This window comes from Prionailurus bengalensis, chromosome D3 (assembly GCF_016509475.1).
Source record: "Prionailurus bengalensis isolate Pbe53 chromosome D3, Fcat_Pben_1.1_paternal_pri, whole genome shotgun sequence".
Classification (NCBI taxonomy): domain Eukaryota; kingdom Metazoa; phylum Chordata; class Mammalia; order Carnivora; family Felidae; genus Prionailurus; species Prionailurus bengalensis.
The window spans coordinates 65003138-65028366 of NC_057356.1; the positions used below are offsets into that span (position 1 = coordinate 65003138).

The following is a 25229-nucleotide window of genomic DNA, read 5'->3' on the forward strand; positions in this document are numbered from 1 at the left end:
GTGTGCACAAGGAAATGGGCAAAGGTCATCTGATTACAGAGAACGGTTGTTTTGACATTGTATTTTCTGCCTTGATCTCTACTTCTATCAACAGCTCATTCTGCCCTGCTGATTTTTTTTTCTAATTAAGCATTGCTTGCCCACCAATAACAATATTCCGATATAAAGGGTAGCTGAAGACCTATTGAAATGCTGTCACAACAGAGGTCTTGCAGTGATGAGTAACAGAGGACAAGTCTGGGGCCAATCAGAACCTTCCTCTGAAACAAAGAAGACAGCAAGGACAGTTGGGTCAGAGGCAGGTGAACTATCTTTTCAGAACCAGACTGAAGCTCATCCAGGGACGTGAACCAGGAGAGGAGTTAGGGGCATCCTCCCACCAAGACACAGTCTCTCTTGTCCCCCTTCACTGCAGCAGTACTGTGACCAGAGTGATGAGAATGAAGATCCTCTGTGGTAAAATGCAAACCAGCAGTCGACCAGAGTAGTCAGTGGCTGATGTGGAGGGTAGGGGGACATCCCCACTCATTACCAAGTTAATTCCTCAATCCAAATGTTCAAAAACGCCTGTATAAAAGGGAGTCGTCATAGTCCTCCCAGAATCTGAGTTCTGAGTACACTCTACCCAGAGGTCTTTAAGAATAACCTTCCTCAAATCTTGAATCCTGTGTCCTATATTGTGCTATAATACAAATGTCCCCGAGGAGTTCCATTCCTCAGTTGCAAGTGAGTTGCTGGAAAAGCTCCCTTTTTTGCAGCCCAAATACAAACATTCAAAGGGATTAAAATGCCACCATATTTTGTATGAACTGAAGATATTTCATCTTATTCTTTCCACCACCCTAAAGATGGAACTTGCATGCCAACGTTCATGTGCCATCTCTCCGTGTCTTTCCCTTCATCAAGTGTCCAATTTTTGTGAATAATAAAAATATGCACATAAGCAACTGAGTGCATATACGTTGCTTAACAAAATAATAAAGTAAAATAATAAAATAAAATAAAATAAGGTAAAATAAAATAAAATAAAATTAAATTAAATTAAAGTAAATTAAAAAGTAAAGTAAAGTAAAATAAAATAAAAAATAACCCCCTGAAAGTGAAATGTAATTGCCAGGTTAAAAAAAATGCACCCAGTTTCCAGAGCCTATCACATCTCGCGCCTCGTCGCGCTGCTCCCCCCCAACACTGCTCCTGTTGTGTCAGATAGTGGCAGTGTTGAGCCCGGGAACCCGCTCCGAGCCCGCGGTGGTCCCCGCGGCCGCCCAGTCCCCGCGTCTGTCTCCGGCGCGCAGGAGCCACTGGGCCGCGAGGGCGCTGGGGAGCGGGAGGGGCGCGAGGGGCGGCGAGGGGTCACCGGTCGGCCTCCACGAACTGTTTTCCTCCTCCCCCAGCAAGATCCCACTCCCTCCAATTGATCGAAAATTCACCGAAATTCACCGAGAGAGGGAGGGTGTAGGGAGAGGTCGCTCGCTGGTTAGTGGCTGCGCCTCCCCCGGCTCGAGCCGGGGAAGCGGCCCCCGGTCCGTGGGGCGAGCTGTGTGGGCGCCCGCGCCCCCTCCGAGGCAGATCGCGGGGTGGCGGTCCCCGCTCGGCTCGCCGCGCTGCCGCTCCGATCCTCCCCCCTCCCCCGCCCGCGCCCTCCCCCTTCCTTTCACTAGGACTCCGGGACTCGGGAGAGGGCGCGGGAGGCAGGCACACGGGCCCGACCCCACTCCAGCGCTCGCCGGGGACGCGGGCGGGCGGCGAGGGGACGCGGCGGGGGCGCGGGGCGGGCGCGGCCATGGAGCGGCGGCGGCGGCGGCGGCGGCAGCACTAGCGACCGCGGGCGGACGAGCGGGCGGGCAGGGCCGCCCGGCGCCGCGGACCGAACTGCACAGCTCAGCAAAAGCGCCCTCGCCCTCCGCGCGCCGCCTCCTGCGAGCCCAAACCCGGCAACATTTTTTAAAGCTCCAATCCATCCTTTGAAGAAAGGGGGGGAAAAAATAGCATTGATCGGAGAGACTGAGATATATATATATATATATAATTTTTTTTTTTTTTTTTTTGGCTCCTGCTAAAATTAGCCGGGCTCGCCGCGCGCCTGTGTGCGAGTGTGTGCGAGTGTGTGTGCGTGCGGGCGTGTGTGTGTGTGAATGTGATTACTCCAGGACTCCTCGGGCTCCGGAGACGCCATTTTCCCCCTTGATATCTCTCTCCATAAATCGGTGGCGCGGCGGAGGCGGCCGCGCCGGGCGGGAAGCGCGGGGCCGGCCGGGGCGCCCGCCGCTCGCCGCCGCCTCCGCGCGCCCGGGGGCCCCGGCGCCCCCCGAGCGAGGGCGGCCCGCCCGCGGCTCGCGGTTTGACAGATGCTCATCGCCATGGAGTTGCCGCAGCAGCACCTTTGGGGGCTCGGGCAAGCGACGGGAGCCGGGATCTGAGCGAGCACCGGGGCCAGCGGATCCGGAGCCGCCGGGACATGGGTGAGCACGCGCGGCGACCTTGGCCCGGGAGCACGGCGCCCAGCCTCCCGCGGCGCCCCGGGCCCCCGCACGCCCGGGGCCGGGGGCGGTGTGTGTGCCCTGTATGCAAAAGTTAACGTCGCCTCGCCGGGGCTTTGACTTTGCACCGGGCGGGAAGGGGGAGACGGGGCCGAGGGGGCGGGATGCCGGTCCCCGCCAGGCTGCGGAGGATGGGCGCGATTCCGGCCCGCCCGCGGGTGGGCAGCGATGCTGGCTCATTTGGAGTGGCCCGTTGGCGGCGGCGATAGTGGAAGCGTCGGGCTGGAGGGCTGGTCGCTTATTGAGTTTCGCCTAATCTGATTCCCCCCCCACCCCCCCACCCCGCCTTTTGCACCCTCCCTCGGTCCTGCCGCCGGCTGCCTGGGCTGGCGGGTTTGGCGTTGGTGGAGTGGACTCGAGAGGGGGAGGGGGTAGGGAAAGAGGTGGGAAGGCAGCAGGATAGGTAGACATATATGTTATTTTGGGGGGTCTCTTTGTAACTTGCAGGTTAAGTGGAGCTAGAGAGCTACATTGTAACCTAGTTGGATATTGGGGGGGGGGGCGGGCATGTATCAGAATCTAACGTGTCGTTAATAGAAAGAAGAACAGGGAAGAAGTGGTCCAGCCGGCGAAGGTTGGTGTGTGCTTGTGTTGTGGCTGTGTGTTAGTCTTTCTCTTAAAATCTTAATCAATGGATCTGAGTCTCTGTCTCGTGCTCTCCGGTTTTGGGACTCTGAAAAGACAGGAATTCCCTTAAAAGCAGACGAATGCCTTTTTTTTTTTTTTTTTTTTTTTTTTTTTTTTTTTTTTTTTTTTTTTTTTTGAAAGCACGCATTGTGTGTGTTTCTAGAGGAGCCCTGGGCTTGAGAATTAACGGCAGGCTTCCCCGTTCGGTGGTTTCCAGTGGGAAATCACTCCGGAAAGGGAGCCCTTCAGTATCGATTTATTGTTTTTTGTCTTTCAAACCATTATCTCTTTGGCTAAAATACTGTCTGAGAAGTTCCACAGAGACAAAGTCAGGTAAACTGGACTGGGCAGATCTTTAGCAAGATGGTGATAACGGTGATGCTGTTTGGGGTGTCTGTTTGTGATGGAAGCCTTGCTGGGTAATAGCAATTTCTGATCGGTAGAGCATGCTGCTTCTAAAAAAATAAGTGACTGCCTAAATGCTGTCTTCCAGTCCCCCTCCCCTACACGCTGCAAACACCCCTCCTCCCTTGACCCACACGCTTACAACAATTCTGAAATCGGATCCAACTGGGAATATTTTCTTTGGAGATCGGAAAGTTGTGCAGTTGGAAGTAGAAGATGAGGCTAGAGGTACTGGGGGAGTTGTGGGGAGGGGGTTCTTATTGCCCCCTGATGCTGCATTTATTCTTTTTGTGTGTCTGTGTGGGTTCTGAGGGTGTGCATATCCATCTGAAAGGACTGTTGAGGGAAGGATTTCCGATTCGTTTCCGCTTCAAATAAACTGTCCTGATAATCTCATGGTTGGCGTCTAATACTAAAAGGCCAATTTGTGTGTCTCTTTATCGCCTCGGAAACTCTTCCAAAAGGGCAGTTTATTCTGGAATTCTACAACAGCTAGTTTTCTTTCCACGCCCTCACCCCCTACCCTCCACTATCCACACCTTTCCCCCTAAAGTTTGGTTGGAGTCCGTGGTCTTTAAGGAAATCTAATACTACTTGTTTTTCAATAACATTTTTTTTTTGTTCTCTTCCTTTTCATTCCTTTACTCTGTTTCCTGTTTTTCTTCTTTTCCTGTAGATTCATACAAAAAACTAGTTTTATAAAGTAGCTGTCACTAAAACTATCTTGCTGTTGGGGCCCCACCTCTTACCCTCTAGTAGTTCACTCAGGTAAATCTGATTTACCCCCATTCAAACTCATCTTCGTTTGCAAACGTGTGTGTGTCTTGGGAGGTGGAGACAGGAGTGTAGTAGAGAAGAGGGACGTAGAGAGGAAGGGTGTTGTTCTGTGCAGGCCACATCTGCAACACTGGGGCCAGACCTGGACCCTCTGGGAGAGTTTCCTTTGCTCACCCCAGTTAGATGTTGTCTGGCTGGGATGGGGAGGCGGGGCCAAACTGGCCAGGGGCGTGTGAGGGAGGAGAAAGTTTGCAGCTCTTTAAAATGTAGCCAGTTTACAATCCCTGGTCATTCCCTCCCCCTTTCTTCTCCTTTCTGTGGCTTCCACCATCCCAGACTCCCAAGACTCCCGCGGGGAGGCTTGATCTCCTGCCCTGACACGGTTGTCCAAGGCTTCAGAGTGTAGCTGAAGATGTTCTGCTTTCCTCTGTGCTTAATGGGATTGCCTCCTACCAGAGACGGGCGTTAGGACAGATCCGAGGAGTGTGGTTAAGCACAGAGTATTTGTAAACTTAGGGAAGGTGGTCTAAGAAGATAGGGAGACCAGGTACTCTGAAAGTGCTGATTTGCACTAGATCTCCCCTCCCCCAGTAAGAAAAAAATTCCTCGTCTTGGGAAGTAGAATTGGTGCAAAAGCTGGGCTGTGGGCGCTGCTAGCCACTCTAGTAACCTGAGCTGGGCTGGGGAGGAGGTGGTGAGGGAATGTGATCGGGAGCCAGAGGAGGGAAACGGACTCGTCTCCCGGAGTTGGGAAAATAGACGTGTCACTGGAATAAACAAACTGGAGGTGGGGGAGGGGAGGGCTTGTAGTGAACATAAGGGGGAGTGGCTGAGAAGCAGCGGTATGGTAGGAGAGGGCCACTTCTGGCTTAGGAGAAAATATCAACTGCCTTATATGTTCATAAATGGGCTAAGCAAGTGAAGGGCTGTAATCCGATCTTTTGTACGTTAACATCATAATGTTACATAGGAAGGCGCTGCTGGGCAGGCCCAGTCCTGGACTTCACACGGGGGAATCCTAGGGGTATCCCTGAGTGAACCTAGGAGCCTCTTTGGTGCCATCAGGGCTTCTGGTCATGTACTCACATTATTCACAGCAAGCTACTTTGTAAATCACCTAACCTCAGTGAGGGTTGGGAGACAGAAAACAGTGCATGGAATCTTTGTAGAATTTTGTTGACAAAGGTAGGTGGGAGAGGCAGGAGGCAGGAGTTTGCCGAAGAAGAAATAAATAGGTAGGCATTTCCCCTGGATCCCTGATTCCCTTTCTGCTGTTATCTTGACTTTCAATTCCATTAGGGACCAAATCAATACTTCTCTGGCACAAAAATATACCTCTAGGAGAGTTCTCTCAAGCCAGTCATTATTTTTAGTTGTACTTCAATCTCTGCTTCGAAGCTTCTCTGTAATATGCAAAAGGAGGAAGATGAGAAGTGGCTAGATGGATGGGATGTCCTTTCTTGATTCTTGCAGAGACACTGAAACTTGGCTGGGCCTCAGCCTCCCAGAATGCCAGTTTTTCCCTTGGAGACTTGAAGTTTTAATTGAAACCAGAAAGCTATTGAAGGCAGACCCAGCCAATGAAACCTTGTTTTCTCTCTGCTCAGGAATGGGAAATAAATAATTTTTTGCTGATGGCATTTCAAGTTGCTTCAGTTCTGCCCTTGCCAGAAGAATGGGGTAAATTATTATTAACACATTAGCATTGTCAGGAGTAGCAGTGCCTTAAAAAATGGGATGATGTTATTGAGTTTATTCAGGGACCCACTGTGTGGGAGAGGTCTATGGGTGGGGGGCCGGTGGGGGGCAGGATGGGGGCTGCTCTTGCCCTGAAGTGGGACAGCCCTTCCCTGGAAAAAAGGAAGCCTCACAGAATCCTTGCTGCATACCACTGTGCTTGGTCCTTGGGTTCTTGCAATGAAGGGAACAAGTATCCAACTTCACTCCTGTTCTGTGGTCTATTATGAAACCTGGTGAGCTTCTCAAAATGGTTGAGGCCAGGATTACCGTCGTACATGTAGACATAGGTTTAAGATTCGTCTAGAACTGTTTCTAAAGGCAACCCTGGTATTTCACCAAATTTTCATCAAGCTTCAGTCACTTTCATCAACCTAACACTTGATAAATGCAGAAAAGGAAATAGCAAGGTGTCCACAGAATGTACTACTTCATGAATTTGGGGGATAGATGCCAACCTAAAGTTTTGTTTTGCTGCAGGTTTTCATTTCCATTTTCCCTTAGCCTTCAACTAGATTCTGATGCCCACTTAGACATACCAAGTTGGGGCAATATGAAGTTTGGGGGGGAACTGGTAACCTTAGATGGCTGAGTGCAAGTTAGTGGGCCCTTAGAGTTCTCAAATGGAAGTTCCAACCATCTTTCAAAGTTTCTGGTCAGAGCAGAGTCCCTTTCAGAGTGTTTTTTTTTTCTTTTCCTTATCCATAGAGGATACCCTCCAAAGTTGAAGGAACACTTTTTTTTTTCAGTGGCCTTTGGCTTAGAAACTCCCAGTTGACTTCCTATCCGGTTCAGAGCGAATGATGCCAGGGTGAAGCAGAGAGTGTGAACAGCCCTGAAGTCCACAGAACACCTGGAGAGGAAGCAGTCAGCCCTCCCAGGAACTGATGATGGATTGTGATCAGCAGACCCATGAGAAATAATCGTAGGTAAAGCCAGCTGAACTGACCCCAGGCAAGCTGAGGCTTCTACCCTTCCAAGTGTTGGGGAGGGATAAGGATGAATGGTAAACAGATAACAGGTGCAGAACTTTGCCAGCTTGGAGAAATGTTTCCCTTACCCAACTTCTCCCATCAAAAGTACTCCCTTTCATATGCATAGGTCTTTGTTCTTTTCAAGATAGCTTCATATCACATCAGCCCCCTTGATTCTTCTAAGGGGGGAGGCCAGATAAGGAGTTTATCCCCATTCAGAAGATGAGGCAATTGACATAGTGACTTGCTGAAATGACACAAGGTGGTGGCCCACCTGTGACCGGATGGCTGTGTTAAAGTGTGAAGAGCATTACACCTGAAGTGACAAGATCTGCTTTGGATCCTGTCCTTGCTACTTCCCAGTTAAATGGCCCCTGGCAAGTTATTTAACTTCTTTGAGCCTCAGTAACCTAATCAGGAAAATAGGGATAAAGATGCTTAGCTTGCCTACTTCACAGGCATTGTAAGGATTAAATAATACCAGCTAATTTCTGTAATTGAACTCTGAGAGGATTTCCATGCTGCCTCCTGGAAACTGGTGCCTGGGATTATTGTCACCATAGCCCAGAGATTAATAACCCTTTGGTGTGACCAGAAATGCCAACAGGGGCCCTTGTGTTCTAAGACAGTCAGGGAATACTTGTTTTCTGTTCTTGAGTTGACTCACAAGAAAAATTGTGTGTGTGTGTGTGTGTGTGTGTGTGTATAAATCAGTTGAATTATTGGAGGCCTTGTATATGTCATGCATATCTAAGACTCAAAGTCTCAGATAAGATGCAATTTGGACTCGCAGGTGTATAGGCACTCAGGAAATGCTCTTAGCATTAGGAATGAGAAGAAGAAAAGAAAAAAGATACGGAGGTGCACAGAGAGGGCAAGCTGGAGAGAGTGAGGGGGAGGTTCTCCATAGGGAGCCCTAGTGGCTGAGCAGTGACATTCAGGACAGTGTTTAGCCTCTCTCAAGAAAAGAGCTCCTAGCAAGATTGCCTCTGTCCCAGAGAACCATGTAGGTTGTCTAGAATCAGGAAAGCTTTTCACAGTCCATTTGCTCCCTGCCTCCTTTAGATTGCTTCTCTTTCTCTCTCTCATGATTCCCCGCTTGTCCTGTCCAGCAACCTGCACTAAGCACCTGGTAGTGTTCTCCAGTGAACCCCATTTTACACAACACTTGCTGGCTTCTGCTCCCATCAGACTGGTTTCTTCACTCACCTTGGGCCCTCTGTACAGGAGTCCACCTCTGCACCTGAGTTCACTCTTTGTTTCTGCCTCCTCTCTGGAAGGTGTCTTGATTGGTCCCTTTTAGTCAGAGCATTTACCTCTTAGGATATCAGACCAGCTCTCAGCTCTGCACCCTGGTCTCTAGAGCACTTCAGGTATAAAGCACTTGCTTGGCAACCAGCTCATGCTGCTTTGCTGTTTGTTGTCACTACCGCCCTAGGCTGTGTGAATCCTTAAAGAAAGGAGCCAGGTTTGCCCACAAAGCCCTGTCCCTACTTAGGAGTGATTTCTGTTGCATGCATGAATCACAGAATTTATGCAAAGATAGGATATTAAAAGTAAATGTTGTTTAAGGTATACCAAAGCTCTGCACTGTCAAGCAACACAATGAGGGCCTCTTAAACAAAGTGAATAATAACCACTTATGTTAATGGCTTTTTATACTTTTGGCCATCTTTCAGGGGCAGTCACCCACTCTGTTTCTCCCTCGAAGCCTAAGAGATAATGATGTTTTACCATGTGCACATCCTAACAGTCACTGATTCACTCATTCATTCAATCATCAAATATTTATTAAGTGCCTACTAGAGGCTCATTGCCACACTAGCACACATAGCTCTTGACTTTCTCTGAAAATTCCGGTTGCATTTTTGTCCACCACACTTCTTTTGGTACTTAACCGTGCAATCTTCTTTGTTACTTTAATCCCAGTGCTTCCCTGCTCCTCGGTGACAGTGAGGCTGGCCGCACTGGAAAGGAAGCCAGAGCAGAGAAATGTGCTCAGTTCCGGGAAGGGCTCCTGAGAGGCAGACTGCATGCTGGGCTGGCCACCCGTTAGCGTATGATGGGGGACACCTTCTTAGCTTGGGGCACCTCGAAGTGAATGAGTTTGGTTGCTATGGATGCAGGGGACCATTCTGAAATTTTGTGATTCTATAGCTAGAAGTGTCCTAGGAGTTTTGAAGCTTTTTTTTTTTTTAAAGCTCAGAGCTTCTCAGACCCATTTAATGGCAGCCCAGCAACCATCCAAACCAATCCCACTGAGGAGTTGTGCCTTTTGCTAAGTGCTTGCTGTGGTAGAAGAGCTCTAGAAATGGAAATAGGGTCAGCAGAAGTTCCCCAGTTAGAACCAGAGAGCCAGACTTGGAGGACAGGGACAGGGAGAGGCTGAGATGGATGGTGAGCTAAGTGTGAAGAAATATCATAAAGAATAAGATAAAGAATCATGTGTAAGGAAGAAAAAGATTGATTCTCTACATCTTTTTTGAATACTGGCCCCCTTTGGTGAGATAACTGAGTGGAGTAGAGGGAGCTGATGCAGACAGTTTAGAAAACCTGGAGTGTAATATTCCCTATCTGGGCTCTGCTACTGCCTCCTGTGCTAAGTAAGCATCTGGAATCTCTGCTGTGGCTACTCCACAGCCCTCATGGATCTGGGGGGCTGGGTGTTATTTTTGGGCATGTAGGCTGGGCACAGGCTATGCCTGTGCTTCTGGGATGTCCTCTCCATCCCCACAGCAGAGTCCGTCCTGCATTGGCCAGGGTTCCATAACAGCGGATGATTGGTTTCTGTGCATTTTGAGGTCAAAGGGAACGATCCCCAGTTTGTCCGAAGCCAGAAGCCTCTGTGATTTGGGGTGGGGTGGGATTAGGAAAATTGTGCTTTGATCTGAAGCCCTCTGAAAGTTCAGTGGGAATTCTTACCTACTCACCAAGGAACACCTGGTTGGATATTTAGGAAGAGGGAGGTTCTATAAGCTACCAAGACGTGGCAGTTACTTTTATTCTAGGATTTACTTGGGATAGGGGGAAAACCAGGCAACACTATTAGCCTAACTTGGTGAAGAACAATTTCTTCATTTTTCCTTCTGTCTGCCAAAGATTTGCAATTCTGTCAGTAGAAAAAACTGCTTGGGTTTGAAATTGGGGTTGGAGCTGGAGAGATGGGAAGACTGGAGATGCTGAACTTGATGGATCCAACATAGTAGCCTGAGAATGCTCATCAGAAGCCGTGGGGCACCAATGTTGTGTTTGTAGCAGAATAATGAAATCTGGATGGCAAGTTCCTTGCAGTGGTTAGTGGCTCTTTCTGTGACCTATTGTTATTTGAGCTATGAGACCTTGATTTTTTTAAGTATTAAATTAATACTTACTTTGGTTAATAATGGTGGCTAAAAACAATAATATGATGTCAGAGCCATGTGGGCCTTCTTTCTGCTCATCACTTTGTTCTCAAGAGCTCACTTACAGTGAGTTTTTTGATCCACAAATATCTATTAAAATCTCAACATTGCTGCTGTGTGAGCCATTGTTCCTGACACTTTTCAGTGGAAAAGGTCCATGAGACATGGCTTTTTGCCCTTGGAGAGTGGATAGTATATCTGTAGAGACATGCATAGCTCAAAAGGAAAGCTTCAGTCTGCAGCCAAAGTAGGAGTATGATCTAATGGAATTATGCTATTTGTGTGATCAGGAGCAGTCGGGGAAGGCTTTGAGAAGGATGTGGTGTTGGGTTTGACAGTAGCATTGGAATAAGGGGATATTCTTAGTGGATAAAATAGCTTTGGCACAGGAGCAGAGGTGGGACAAAGTTCAAATATAAGTTTGGAATTGCCACACACACACACACACACACACACACACACACACACAAATGGATGCTAATCATGAACAAGTACTGCAACTGGCAGGAGCAGGGTGCCCCTGATGACAAGGTCCAACTGGCTGATATTGAGGGGCTGATCACCCATAGGAGGCATCTTGATGGTCTGAGGACTTCTCAGTGGGAAGGACAAGGTCTCTAAGTTGGACCCAATCTAGCTGTCCATAGTTTTCATTCAAACTCATTTTCAGCCCTCCGATTCAACCGACTTTGTACACTCATTGACATTTAAATATGAATGTGATGAGACTCTGATGGGTGCTGGGGGTGGGGAGGCAAGGACACCAAGGGATGGAGAGGACATTGTCTCTGCCCTCAGTCTGGTGGAAGACTTCATAAGAACTCATGAAAGGCAGCTATCTAAGGCTAACTGAACTGTATTGGGAGTGCAGGGAAGGCCAGAACCGCTGGCATTGGACAGATCCCAGAAAGCTTCAGGGACTAGGTGGGGCTTGGGCTGAGTCCTGAACAATGGGACAGTCTTGCATAGGTTCAGATCTGCAGAGAAGAAGCTCAACTTGAGAATATAGAGGCAGAAGGAAGATCACTTCTCAGAGACCAGGGTTCTGTGGAATGTCAGATGGCCAGACAGATGAAATGGGGGTCCTGTGAGAAAAAGGCCAAGGCTGCATGTTGAGATGGGAACCATGACCAGAGTTTTCAGAATGCCAGGGGAATAGATGTGGGGAGCAGAAGGATGTGCCAGTCAGAGAACTTTCACACATAACACACAGGACAGAACCCTGACATCTGACTGTCCCATCTACCATTGGTATTGTTAGCTACCAACTCTTCAGTCTGGTATTCAAAAGAGGTATTTTCAGAACAAAAAATAAAACTATATACGAGCATTTAGAATAGGAATCAGCCACTCTGGAGAATAAAAATGCTCTGATACTGGCATTTATCAACAGGAGTTTAATGTATAATTGGAGGAAAGACATACAAGTTTTGGTAACAATGCGGTATTAAATGGCAGTTCAAGATTCCTGAAGGAGAAATATCATAAAGGAAGGGAATGGAGCTAATATTTGTTTAGCTCTGGTATGCCTAACATCTCCTTTGTGGAAGAAGCACAAGCATGTAGGTGTCAAATTATACTTTATGTTCAAATGACAGTAAGCAAAGCGATTGTGGAATCAGATGGTTGAGAAGTAGAGGAATTTGAATTAGGACTGAACAGGTAGTGGGGTCAGAATTAGAGACCCTTGAGAGAAAAACTGTCGAGTTTATTATTTGCTGGATTGTTTAGTTTATCTCCATTGCCTTCACGTAAGTCTATCATTTTCATCCCCAGTTTACAAATGGCACGGTGGAGGACCAGAGTTTAAGTGGCTGCTAACTCTGGGTATTTGAAGACGGGTGGCATGATGAGTGAGTGGAAAGCAAATGACATTTGGAGTCAAAGAGCACCATCTCAGTGACTTTAATTAATTTCTCAACTCCAGTTTTCTTTTCTTTAAAATGGGCGCATCTCAGGGTTAAATAAAAAACTTAAAGCACTCGTTATATACTAACTAGATGCATGTTAAAACGTAGGATCATTTTCTTTGCCAGGTGGCTCTCTCTACTCTATTTGGACAGGAAATACTATGACTACAGTTACTTCTTACATTTTGCCGTATTTCACCTTTTAGGTGCTATTCTGCATATGCTATTTACTGTTGTCTTTGTAAAGTTTGGTGAAACGACTTGGAGGGCAGGTGAGAAAACTGATACTCAGGATTTGGAAATAAAATGAAAAGTCAGGTGGCAGACTGGTCTTGAAGCTCGTACCTGTAGAAGTAGCTAGGGGTATCACTTTGTGTTTTAGAGTCATTATCATGTAAATGTAAGAGTACAGGCTTTGGAATCTTATAAACCCTGGATTTGATTGTGGATCTGGTGTAGGTAATATGGGCCCTTGAGCAAAGTATTACCCTCTCTGGGCCATTATTTCTACATCTGTAAAATGAAAATAGGTCTTCTGTATTGCAGGGCTGCTGTCTTGATTAAACTCATAATACCTGTTGAGATCATTGGTTATATTTACCACCTCTCTCACGGTGAGTGTGTGCTTTCCTTGACTGCATGGAGAAACACAGGCAACAGATGATATGCCAGAGGTAGAACTTGCCCTACGAACTTGGGGATTGGCCCAGCCAGAGCTATACAGATCTCTCTCCAGAGGCTCTAAGGCTCATGCTGTTGTGTTGTGTTATTGGTTCCCAGAGGAGGCACTATTTTTGAAGCTAGAGCTGGAACTGTTGGTTAATGGAAAATGTGCCAGCCTTAGGCCTCAGAAGTTTGATTCTGCTTCTCTCCCTATCATGGAGATCCCTGAACACAGGGACTGATCCTTAGTTTTGCATGAGGTTCAGTCAGATGGAGCCATAGAACCAGCAGGATCTAGAAGGAAGTTGACAGAACCAGCCTAGACTTTGAAGGACTCTGGTTGTCAAGTTCAGGAGATAAGGCTTAGCAGCTGAGAATGTCAGAGCTGAAGGAGCCACAGTTTACGTTATTGCACCCCTTCATTCTGAAGACAGGGATGGGGAGACCCAGGGAAAAAAAGGAACTTGTCCAAGGCCACCTAGCACCAGATGGCAGAGCAGGGAATTGAGCCTGTAATTTGTGACTAAACCAAGTCAGTTTCCTCCATAAGACAAACTGGGAAGAAGAAGAAAAGCAATAGTCAAAACAACAGCAAACACTTAAGTTACCAGGTGCAAATTAAACTATTTGTATGTGCTTCCTATTGTATAGGGAGTTTGGGGAGGTTGGCCTCCAACCCCTGTCCCCTCAGGCTTTACTTGGGATCTGTGAAGAGAGGCAGCAATTAGCCAAACACTAGCTTAAATGACACAGGCTATGGAAGTAAATCAAATTTAACAAAATATTTGAGTGTCCACTATGGTGATCCCAACATGTTCTTTCATAATTATCTTATTTAATCTTCAATTACTTCTCAAAACAACCCTTGAGGTAGGATTATAACCCAATTTCCAAATGAGACTTGAACAGTGTAAACATATTTTCTAGGAACAGTTACTAAGTGGGAAAGAGAGGCTAAGTAATCTAAATATGTGACATCAGATTGGTGCTGCTTCCATTCTTCTTTTCAAGCGGAAACATAGCTTGGACACTTGCTGTTGGATCCTTACTGTGTATGCTCATTGTGCTCTGAACTGTGTCAGAGATCCATGTAAAACCCAGCTCCGACCCTTGTGGAGTTCCTGGTCTGGTGGGAGAGAGAAATAAGTACATGGAACATTGCAGTAGTTTGCCAAATGCTCTGTAGCAGAATGCTCAGGGAAGTGAGAGCAAGACCATCTGTGAGTGTAAGTGTGTGTGTGCGTGTGCGTGCGCGCGCGCGTGTGTGTGTATAAATACAAGGGGAAAGGAATAGAAAAGGAAGTTTCAGCCGGCCTTCATGAAGAATGTGAAACTTGAGGCAAATCCTGAAGAATGACTTAGAGGTTACAGTGTGGAGAGAGGAGAAAGGTCAGCTGGAGGAATTAGTAGGGAATCCCATGAATCAATGCAAATCAGGGGACTTTGGGGAAGCCACAGCTCAGCAGACACTGTTGGGGGAAATTGGTGGGTGCAGAACTCAGGAGCAATGCTTGGAGGAGGTGATCTGTGGATAGGAAGGTACCATCCAGATATGTGGTATAAAAAAGCCACTGAGTCTGACCTTCATTTTTCACTGTAGACCACTGGTGTGTTTGCAGGGTTAGAGAGAGCCATGGTAGCAGAGTTATGTTGCCCTCACTGATTGAGAGCTGGGTAAGGGTTGGGTCACTTGATCAATTTATCAGAGTTTATGGTGCATTTAATCTGGGTATTTCTGCAGCAGGAAGGATTTCAGGGGCAGATCACTCAGAGTCATGGGCACCTGAGTCAAATGGTGCTTGGTGGCCTTTGACACATTCTCGTATTCAGCATTTCCTCAGTGAATGATTTGGAGTATTGCTCCATGGATCAGGAGCTGTGCCAGGCTCTGGGGACTCCATGGTGAGCCAAATAGACTAGCTTTTACCCTCAGGGGCATACTGTCTAGTGCAGGAGGAGGCGGGGTGCAGAGTTGCACCCATGAGTGGCACATGCATTTATAAAATATAATAAATGCTAGTGAAGAAAACCTCTGTGCTGTTAAGGCACAAAATAGGGAGTCCTGATCTGGTTGTGAAGCTTGGGGAAGTGCCTTTAGACCTGGGCCTGAGTAATGAAGAGGCATTATTAACTCAAGGGGGCTGGAGGAGGACCCTAGGTTCATGCCAAGTCTTTCAAATGGGAAAGGCCACTTCTTACTCCCCACCTAAATACCTTAGGTGACATAAAGAAAGATGAACACTGAATCACCTCCAAAACCAGTCAGATCGTGACTGGTTTAAATTCTCTTAAAAGAATTTGAGTAGGGGTTCTTATAGCATTAGGCCAGTGAACCTAGGTTAACATACATTAGCTTCCCTATCTGTAGTTAGGTGGGATCACATTCCATCCTTTTACACCCTTTGCCTTCTAAGATCAGAAACTCCTAATTTCTGTCAACTAGAAAAATAGGCAGTCATCCGGTCTACTGCATGGGCAACTTTAATAAGACAACTGAAGATAATTTCCTCCCTACCATCATTATATACATATCCTCAAAGTCTATGGCTTTCAGAAACCAAATGGAAAAGTCTGAAGGAGGGAGGTTTGAGAGGGGTGGAAGCAGGGCATTGACTTCTGGGCAGAGATGGCTCCTCAAGTTCAGCTCTAAGGTGGACACAAAGACCCCTTGTCACAGTGCATATTGGGGATTTCAGCTCTTCAGAATTTCACAGAATCTGGCAGAAGAAGCCCTCATCGTCCAGCAAAACAGTAGTAGGTAGATGTCTACTGTCAATGGTGTTCTAGTAAATGCTTAACACCCTGTTCTGCAGATTTGATTTGAAGCCATTATTTGTGAAGTTTGCTAATTCCGGTGGTGTAAACACTCTTAGCATAGCCAATTTTCAAACTACCAGCCTGACCCCATTGAATGTGGAGTTGGGAAGAGAGACACAGGATAGGCTCTCAGGATCCCCTTGAGGCTGCTGTCAGCACACCGCCATTACTGTTCAAGAGAAACTTAGATGATGAGATCATTGATAACAGCAGTAGCGCTGAGACGAGGATTTGATTGCCTTCCAGGTGGACTGAAGGTAGAGTCAAAAGCTGCCCGGTGCTTTTTCTGTAGATGAACACTACCTGGTATGACTCTCTTCTCCTTTACAGCATGAGCAAAGAGCAAGAACCAACAGGAGGCCTTAGAGGGAAAAACACCCAAATAAGGTAAAAGGAACAGTATCATGAAAATTATTTACTACAACTGCAAAATAAGAATTTCAGGAAGCTGCCAGACATCTGCATCAGGAAGAAGCATGACTGCCGGTGGGATAGGAGCACAGAGTCACAGGGAGGGAGTGTGCAGAGATGAAAAACATCAGAATCAGCTGAAAGGAAGATGCATGAAGTAAAGAAAGCCTGCAAGGATCCAAACTGTGTAATAGCAGAATTAAAAATCTGCAATAGAGACAAAGGGAACACGGAAAATAGAATTAAGTTGGTATCATGGAGGGTAGTTTGGGGTTTGCTCTCCCACAATGCAAAATCAAGAAATAAAAACAGTAAGAGAGAAAATGAGGGAAATGGAGGACATAGATGGAAATGCTAAAGTGAGGATTACAGGAAAAACTGAGAGAGAAGCCAGAACCATTGAGTAGAAGAAATAGTTAAAGAGGTACGATCGCAGGGGATATTCCTGCCTCTATAGATCCAAAAGGCTCATCGTGTTGTAGGAAAAATAAAAGAAGAGGGATCTGCACTGTACTAATTTTGTCATTCATAAAATTCTAATACAATGGAGGAAAGATCTTCAACTATAACAACGTAAAACAAGTTGCCTACAAAGGAAACAAACCAGGCTGGCCTGCATTTTCTCTTCTGTTATTTCAAATGTTAGAAGACAGTCTACAGAGTTTTGAGGTGGAAATGTTTCTGGTCTGAGGATTATGCTTTTACAGGTAAAGATGGAAGAAATGACTTATGGGGATTTGCAGGACACAGAGCTGAGGTGGGGCTTGTGGGGGGCACAGAAGAATTCTGTGAGAGGGGGAAGGTCAGGAATGAGGCAGGGGACTCTTGTATATTTGTAGATTGTTTGCCTTTAAGACCGTATGGGGTGCATGTTTTTAATTTTTTTTAATAAAGAGCATGTGTAGTTCTATTAAAAAAAAAGATAATAGTCATAACCTAATAAGGTAGACCAGGAAGGCATTTGTTCCATCTTGCTGATGAGACATTGAGGCTGAAAGAGGACTTATGAGGGCTCCTACTTGACAGAACTAGGTACGGAATCTACATGTTTGACTCCTGTTAAATATGCCAAGGGCTCTGCCAGCTCCACCATATTGTCTCTTTGGAAGGCAACAGTCCAGCTGATGATGGCCTGCATGTGGGTAGTGCCATGGGAGCAGAGCAGATGGGAGAGGTGGATGATGTTGGGAAACCCAGGCCGTGTTGGGTTGTTCATTTATTAATTCAGTCAACCAGCATTTCTTGAGTGTCCATTATGTGTTGCGTACAGTGCTAGGCATTGGGACTGCATGCATGAATAAAAATGCAACCTTTGTATATTCAGAGACTCAGAATAGTGATGTAAGGGAGAAATACCTTTAAACACAGAGTAATCGTGTTCATTGGTCAAGGCAGGAGATAGGGGTAAGTACATACATTAGGCAAAGCCTAAGCCCATCAGAATCATCTGGAAGGCTTGGGAAAAGCCAGAGGGCTGGACCTCACCCTGGGAGTCCTGATTCAATAAGTGAGGCTTCAAAAATTTGCATTTATGCTGCTATACTCTGGGATTAGTAAGAGTTTTCCAAGGCTTCAGGATTAGGAAAACTTCCATCTTGCAGATTTGAACGGTAGAGAGGATGCGTTCCTTGGGACTCATTTGGGTTCTGAGACACATCTAGCCAACTAGGATTCCCCAGGTCCCTCAGAGAAATAATTCTGAAGGTCCACACTATCTAATGTGGAGTGTCCTCATAGGTCTGTGGCTGTGCAGGGTAAAATTAGAGTCTTGTGTCTGGAAGAGACCTTGTTCTATTCATTGCTGAGTTAAGTGTGGAGTAAAGGACTCAAAGCAGCCTCTCAAATAGTCACTGTAAAAGGGAGAGCCCTGGGTAGAGGGCACGTTCCTGGACTTCTCCCCCAGTGTTCTTTCCAAGTACATCACCACCCTTCTTGCCCCTCTGTTTCCGTGGGACCTGCTGGGCAGTTATTTCCTAAGCAAGTTTTATTACTCCTGTGCCCTGACACCAGGTCCTACAGGAAGACACCAAAGAGTTAACTTTATTTGGACTAGGAGCCTGAGCCAAGTACAGAGTGTCCATTGTGCACCCGCCCCCTCTGGAGGAGTCGCTGACTGCTGGAATGTGACAAGGCAAAAGGTTTTCACCTTGCGTTGGCTCCTCTCCTCTGTGAGTGCACAAGTGGGTGCGTGTGCTCACGCTCACATGTTGGCAGGGGTACACCACAAGAGAACTCTCAGTTGTCTCCCAGATTCACCAAAAAAGTGAACGGTGAATTTGGGGTGGCAGGTATGTGCTGGGAGAAGGGAAAAGGAGAACAACAGCTTTGTGTGCTGGGGAAGTAAACAGACAGGTTAGGTTTCTTTGCTCTTCACTTTTGAAAGCTTCTTTATTTTTTTAAGGTGAGGGGTGCATGTGGACATGGGGGGCTAGATTATAATCCTCAGCATAGGCAGTGAATTTCACAGAGGGCGCTTGGGCTGGCAGAGCTGCAGTCAAAGTAGTTGGAACCACAGGACTTTGAATAGCTGTCAGGGGGCTAATTCATTTTCATTCAGAAAGAACTTGAAGCCCTTCAAGTACCCAATCCTGCACTCGGTGTTGAAGCAAATGTAAGGGTTGTACAACCACAGTCGGTCTTAGCCTGAGACTGAATTGCGATTGAGTAAGGAAAATAAGATTCGTGTGCTCGAAACAGCAAGAAGACGATGCAAGACTAGTATTTAGTGGCAAACTATACAGCTGGGTGCAGTGTAAGTCAGGCCAGGGAGTGAATGCTGTGGTCCAGAGTTTATAAAATGTTGCCGTGAAGAAGTGAAGGCTTGGGCATGACCTTGAACTATGGAAAGGTTTGGGATCTGTGTGTTTGCTTGTTCATTCCTTCGCGCGACAAACATTTGGAGAGGACCAGTTGTATGCCAGTTATTGCATGGGTCGGTAGAAGGGCATATAAGAAAAGATTCTATAAAAATACCAAGGCGGAGAGAATTCTGTGTTTGTAATGCCACAGTGGAGACTGGTTTGACTTGAAAAGGCAATGCAGGTTGGTGGCTAATGAGCCCTAAGACTGGATTCTTAAAGTAAGACCGGTACAGAAAATCTGGAAGTGATGTGTTCATGAACATTGGGATGATTTGAAACTGTGTTACTGTTTGATCTCTGTTATTTACCATGTCATACTCAGACTGCCCTGGTTCAGGTCCTCATGCCACAAGAATTGAATTTCAGTTGAGCCTCCTTATGGTCCCCCTGCCTCTAATATCAGGTTCCATTAATTCACCCCTTACACTACATGCCAGAATTATCTTCCTAACGCACAGCTTTGATAGTGCCTCTTTCCTACTAACATCCCTTAAATGGCTTTCCATTACCTGTAAGATAAAATCTAACTCATTAGCATAGCATTCAAGGGTGTCCTGTGATCTGGTTGTAACCTTTTATCTCCAGCTTTAACTCTCACCAGTCCCCATTTTGTGCCACATCTCCTGGCCAAGCGTCAACTTTCTCTTTCCTGAGCGTGACCCTCCTGCAGGCTCCTGCTTCAGGCCTCCCTGCATGCTGTTCCCTCTGTCTGCCATGTTTTCCTTCTTCCCACTCCACCTGTTGAAGCCCCTGAAGGTCAAAGCCATATTCTGTGCTCTCCTTGAAGCCTTCCTGTGTAGTTTCCCATCTGTTTCTCTGTACCTCACTGAAGCGGGAAACATTTTCTCTTCCCTTGTTTCTTTTCTTTACTATAGGACATATAAATATCTACTTTGTTGTAGTTGTTTTCCAAATCTCTCTTCAAGAATGCGAACTCTTTGAAGAAAGGGACTGTATTTCAGTTGTTATCTTAGGATCTTGACTGGAGGAACACTGAAAAATAAATTGTTGAATTTTCATTTTTTTGTGGACCTCTCACAACTTGAGTTTTAAGTTTCAAAATGTTGTCTTCAACATCAATTAACTCATGATTTATACCATTCAATATAAGGAACTCTGAAGGGAATTTTTTTTTTGATGGGAGAGATTTTCTTAATAATATACCATTTCACACTACTATCCATTCCTCTAAAGTTAGATTTCATCTTCTTTTATCACAGCACAGAACCTGCGATAGACATTCAGAGGTCCAGGTGGATTTGGTTTAGGTTAGGAACGTTTAATGGAGAACATGGCTCACTTTCTTGCCCTGACACAAGAATAACTTCATAAGTACGTACCAGGGAATTAAATGTCACATTGAAAATTCCTGCCAGAGGAAGCAAACCACTGAATACTACTGCCTTGTGAAAACATGGCTTGCAGTTTGGATGGACCCGGGGTACGAGCTGAGAAAGATCTACTGGACAATTGGTGCTTGACACACAGGGACACATTCTAAGGCATCTTGATGTCTCCTCAACAGCTAGTGTGGTACCCGACAACCAGTAAGAGGGGCCTCAATGAATGTTGACTTGAATATGACTTTTTAATAATTATATAAAGTTTTAGGAAGGTAGATCAGTCTGGATGACACAAATAATCTTACAAGTAAAAGAAACTTCAAGTGTCACCTGGTCTAACTGCCCTCCCCTGCCCCTAAGTGGGGACTTTGTCCCTTCTGTAGCCTGGGGCACAGGTGGCTGCCCAGTCTTCTTGTGACAGATTCGGTGAAGATGCTCTTGCTCTCACTAGGGCAGCCTCTTCTCTTCCAGAAATTCTGTGTTCCTTGGGTTTTCCCCTTAGAGGAAGCAGTTGTAAATGTGTCTTTCTGCAGGGCTGAGCGGTTTCCAGGAGCCGAGTATGCTCCTGGGCTTCTCTGGGGAGCAGAGAATGGCTGCCTTGCTGGCCAGCTTCCTCACACCATGTCAGCCGAAAATGTACTGATTCCAGAGGGAGAAAAGACATGCCCAGTCTCCAGGCTTCATTTTTGGCTGTTCTCAATGTGTCTTTGCAGTTCTTAGGCATTTTCTGGCGGGCACATTTGCTGGTTACTACCTTGAATTGCTGGGCTCCAAGGTAGAAGGTGTGCAGTAATGTCTTCTGCCAGGAAACCCCAGCCCATTGAGCTATTTAAGGCTTGAGTGTGATCTCACCTACAGCCTAGGGATGGAAGAAGATAGTGTCTTGAAATTTTGTGTAGCCCTGGGGCTCTCTGTTTTCTCTTGAGGATGAGCACTGCATTTCCTTTGGGGTCTTGAAAATGACGAGTCTGAAACTGGGAATAATGGGACATAAAGTGAATAAGGGTGAGGGATAGTTTAGCTGCTCCTATGATGGTCTGAAGAGAACCTGACTGATGTTTCTGGTTTCCTCTGGAAGGAAGGCAGACTCAAAGACCCTGGGGGTGGGGGGTGGGGAGAGTCATTGCTGATACCTCCAAAGGCCTGTGAAATGCTCCTTCTCTCTTTTTCCCTTTTTTGTTGTCATGTAGACAGAATGCCACTTTATTTAAGGACCAGAAGGGGAATGAAAGCTGTCTCGAATGGCTATTTTTATCTAAATAATTGATAATGATTAAATATCTTTTGTGTGGACAGAAACATTTTTAGTGATTGTTTTGTATTAATCACAGCATTAGAAGTGATTTTCCACTGAACTCTTTATGTTTTCCTCTTTCAAGCCTGCATCTAAGCTTTGCATTTGTTTTAAGAAATAAAGCTAATTTTGTGTAATTGAAATAATTTGCCATGGAAGATGATAAAGAAAGAATGGTCAGGAGGTTAGCTAAATGTCCTTCCAACCAGACAGCGGAGGGCAGCTCGGGGGTTGTGTTCAGCTTTGCAAACTGTTCTTTACATGTCAGAGGGAAGTGGTGCAAGAAGCCAGCCAAACGTGGTTCCCACAGACCTGCCTCAACACTTTAGACTTCCCTTTCGTCATGGTTGGTTTTGATGGTGACTCAGCTAGCTGTGGCTTCAGTATAAGAAACTTGTAACTTTGTATTGAACTGGAGGACTGGCTGCTCGTATCTTTATTCTTGGGCCCATAGCCAGAAAAATTAACCATTCAGTGAAGGGCTGTGTGTGTGTGTGTGTGTGTGTGTGTGTGTGTGTCTCTGCGTAATATAATCCAATATAATCCAATTTGGGGATGTGCATGTTCTGGTTTGGTTTTTTTCCCATCTTTTTTTCCCCCCTGATGCCATAGATTAGGGGGAAGGGGCTTCTAGAACTTGAGTTACTTTTGAGGTCATTTTCCTTCCTGCCATGACTAATTATCTCTCTGTTTCTCAGTTGCAGATCTGACCTCTTCTGAACACTTGGTCGTGTCTCCATTCCTGGGACTCTGAACCCAGCAGCTGGACCACTTTGTCCTTGGGATTTCGGGTGTCCTCGCTTCTCACCTTTCCCTTTCCCCCTCTTCTCTCCCACCTCCTGAGAACTCCTGAAGACTGTAGGATTGTCATGGAGTCCAGGGAAATCTTAAGCACCTCCCGGCAAAGGGGGGACGAGTCGGAATTCCTGCCTGTCTCCTCAGCCAAGCCACCGACTGCTCCCGGCTGTGCAGGAGAATCTTTGCTCTCTGCTCCAGGACCTGGGAAGGGGATCCCAGTGGGCGGAGAACGCATGGAGCCAGAGGAGGAGGATGAACTGGGCTCAGGGCAGGATGTGGATTCCAACTCAAATGCAGACAGTGAGAAATGGGTTGCAGGAGATGGCCTGGAAGAACAGGAATTTTCTATCAAGGAGGCAAACTTTACAGAGGGGAGTCTGAAGCTGAAGATTCAGACCACCAAGCGGGCTAAGAAACCCCCAAAGAATCTGGAGAACTATATATGCCCCCCTGAGATCAAGATCACCATTAAGCAGTCTGGCGACCAGAAGGTGTCCCGTGCTGGGAAAAATAGCAAAGCCACGAAGGAGGAGGAAAGAAGCCACTCCAAAAAGAAGGTAGGGAGCCCCGTTTTGTAGGGTTTTTTGTTAATTCATTTTTGCCACCCCCCCCCCAGCTATTAAAGGTCTGTTTGATTATTACTTATTTATTTTGGAATTATCAATCTCTTTGATGGAACACTTAACACCCTCCAGAAGAAATGCCTCTGATATCTTGGTACAGTGTCTAATTTATTATTATATCTTCTACCCACATGAAAATCAACAGCTACTAGAATTATAATTCTGGAACATTTCTATTTATTGTGTAGCAGCCTCTTGGGTAGGTCAGACCTGGCTAAGCTGTGACAAAATTAGAGGGTTTTTTTTTTCTTTTTTGGCTTTAATATTTGCATCTGTTATAGTTAAGTGTGGGATATGGAGAGTTTTGGTCAATCAGAAGAGTCAAGAACCTTTATAACCTTCTTTTGGTTTCAACCACCATTGTTAAGCCTGTCTAAAATAGGCAAGTTAATCACTGGACTAAGGAAGTCACCTTCATAGTAATTTAGTCCAGTAGAAGGTGAGAGATCATTGCTCTGAAAGCCAGTGGTGAGCCCTGGAGCTCAAACTGGAGAAAGAAGAAGGGGCGGATAACTGACCTGAATCTTGGTCTAACACATCACAGATGTTTTGAGATTGGGTATTGACTGAACTTGGTTGGTTGTCACTTTCCTCCTGCAGGCCTAACTGGTGGAAAGCAGCCCTCTAGGTGATTGGTGGTGGTATTTGGTTGGGAATGAATGGGACCAGGTTTCATTGTAATTATATCACAGGGGGTTACAGTGACTTCCCTTCTTGGGTGGGGTATGGCACTCAGCTATAATAGCAGAGGACTGCCCTAGTCTCGAAAGCATTCCAAAACTCTCTGGGGCTTGTAAATGCCTCTGAAAGGAGCCCCCTTGTTGACAGAGGTTTTGGGTTCAGGGTGGTAGGAGTTCATCAGAGTCTTTGTAACTTTCTCCCCACATCTTATTTACTTGGGCTCTAGACATGATGGATTAGCTAAAAATAGCACAAATGAATGACCCTCTCTCCATTATGGCTCAGAGATAATCTGTAGCATTTTTTTTACTAGTGGTTTTTGAGCTTTTCTGTAATCATTTTCAGTAGAACTGCTAAGACTCATGTTTTTTCATTGGTGTAAGCCTGTGTCCTCCCTCATGCTAAGTGTTTGGGCTGATATATTGAATTTAAAATCCAAAGACCCAGATGAGGGGAGATTTTCTGGGTGACCAGTGCCTTCTGGTTTGCTCAGACTATCCCAGTTTTAAAACCAAAAGCCCTGAAGCCAGGTACCCCTTCAGTCTTGGGCAAGCCAGGACAGTTGGTCATCTTATTTTAACCTTTGGAATATAAAATAATTTTTAGAAATCAGCTTGTTTTCACAGAGCACAGAGGTTGTGCTTTCCTTCCCCTGTCCCCATTACAAGTTGCAGTGATTTCTGGGGTTTCTGTCATAAAAGATTACCTAAGTGCCTTTGGAAACTTTTGAAATTCTTGCCAGAAAATGGAACAGTTCACATTAGGCTCCACTTGGAAAGTGAGGCTTTGCTTTGGAGTTGGGTCTCTTCAGCTTTGAAAATGAGTATCTTTGTCTGTGGCCATTGAGACGGCCAGTTCTTTGTGCATTGTTGGATTTTTATGTGGGTGGGCAGTCTCAAAAACTGTGGTAACTGTTTTCCCTCCATCCCCATCACTGCCAGGGTTTGAGCAACAGCCCACAGTTTGGGGTGTGCAAACCCAAGTTCATTACCCTAGAAAGAGCTACGTTGTCCTGATCAGTTATGACCTTCCATAAAGCCACAGGAGTGTTCCCAAAGATAGTCCTCTGCCTCTTGGAATGCCCCAGAATAAAACTCTGGAATTTGTGACATGGGGATGATTTAGAAGCTGCAGTGTGCAGTGGACCTCCATTCTCATTTCTGAAATTCTCAGGCTGGTCATCATTAACCAAAAAGCTGGATGCCCTTTTTGTGCTTTATCGGAAAGAGAGGTGACATCACTTCTCCCAATGTGTGACACCCCAAGTGAGTGTTTCTAAGTCTCAGAAATTGGAAGGGAGGCAAAGGGAGGGGAAGGACTAAAATTCAGCTCACAGTGTTGTGTTATGCTGGTTATGCTGACACTGT

The 25229-nt window shown here is 46.1% G+C and overlaps 1 protein-coding gene across 1 annotated transcript in view; it reads left to right on the forward strand.

Annotated features, from left to right (window-relative positions):
- The first annotated feature begins 1806 nt into the window (after nucleotides 1-1806).
- Nucleotides 1807-25229, forward strand: part of SETBP1 (SET binding protein 1) — a 377247-nt gene continuing 353824 nt past the window's right edge. Inside the window, exons 1-2 of the mRNA XM_043558706.1 lie at nucleotides 1807-2462; nucleotides 22459-23115. Coding sequence (XP_043414641.1) covers nucleotides 22630-23115 — 486 coding nt within the window. The 5' untranslated portion in view covers nucleotides 1807-2462; nucleotides 22459-22629. The remainder of the gene's footprint in view (nucleotides 2463-22458; nucleotides 23116-25229) is intronic.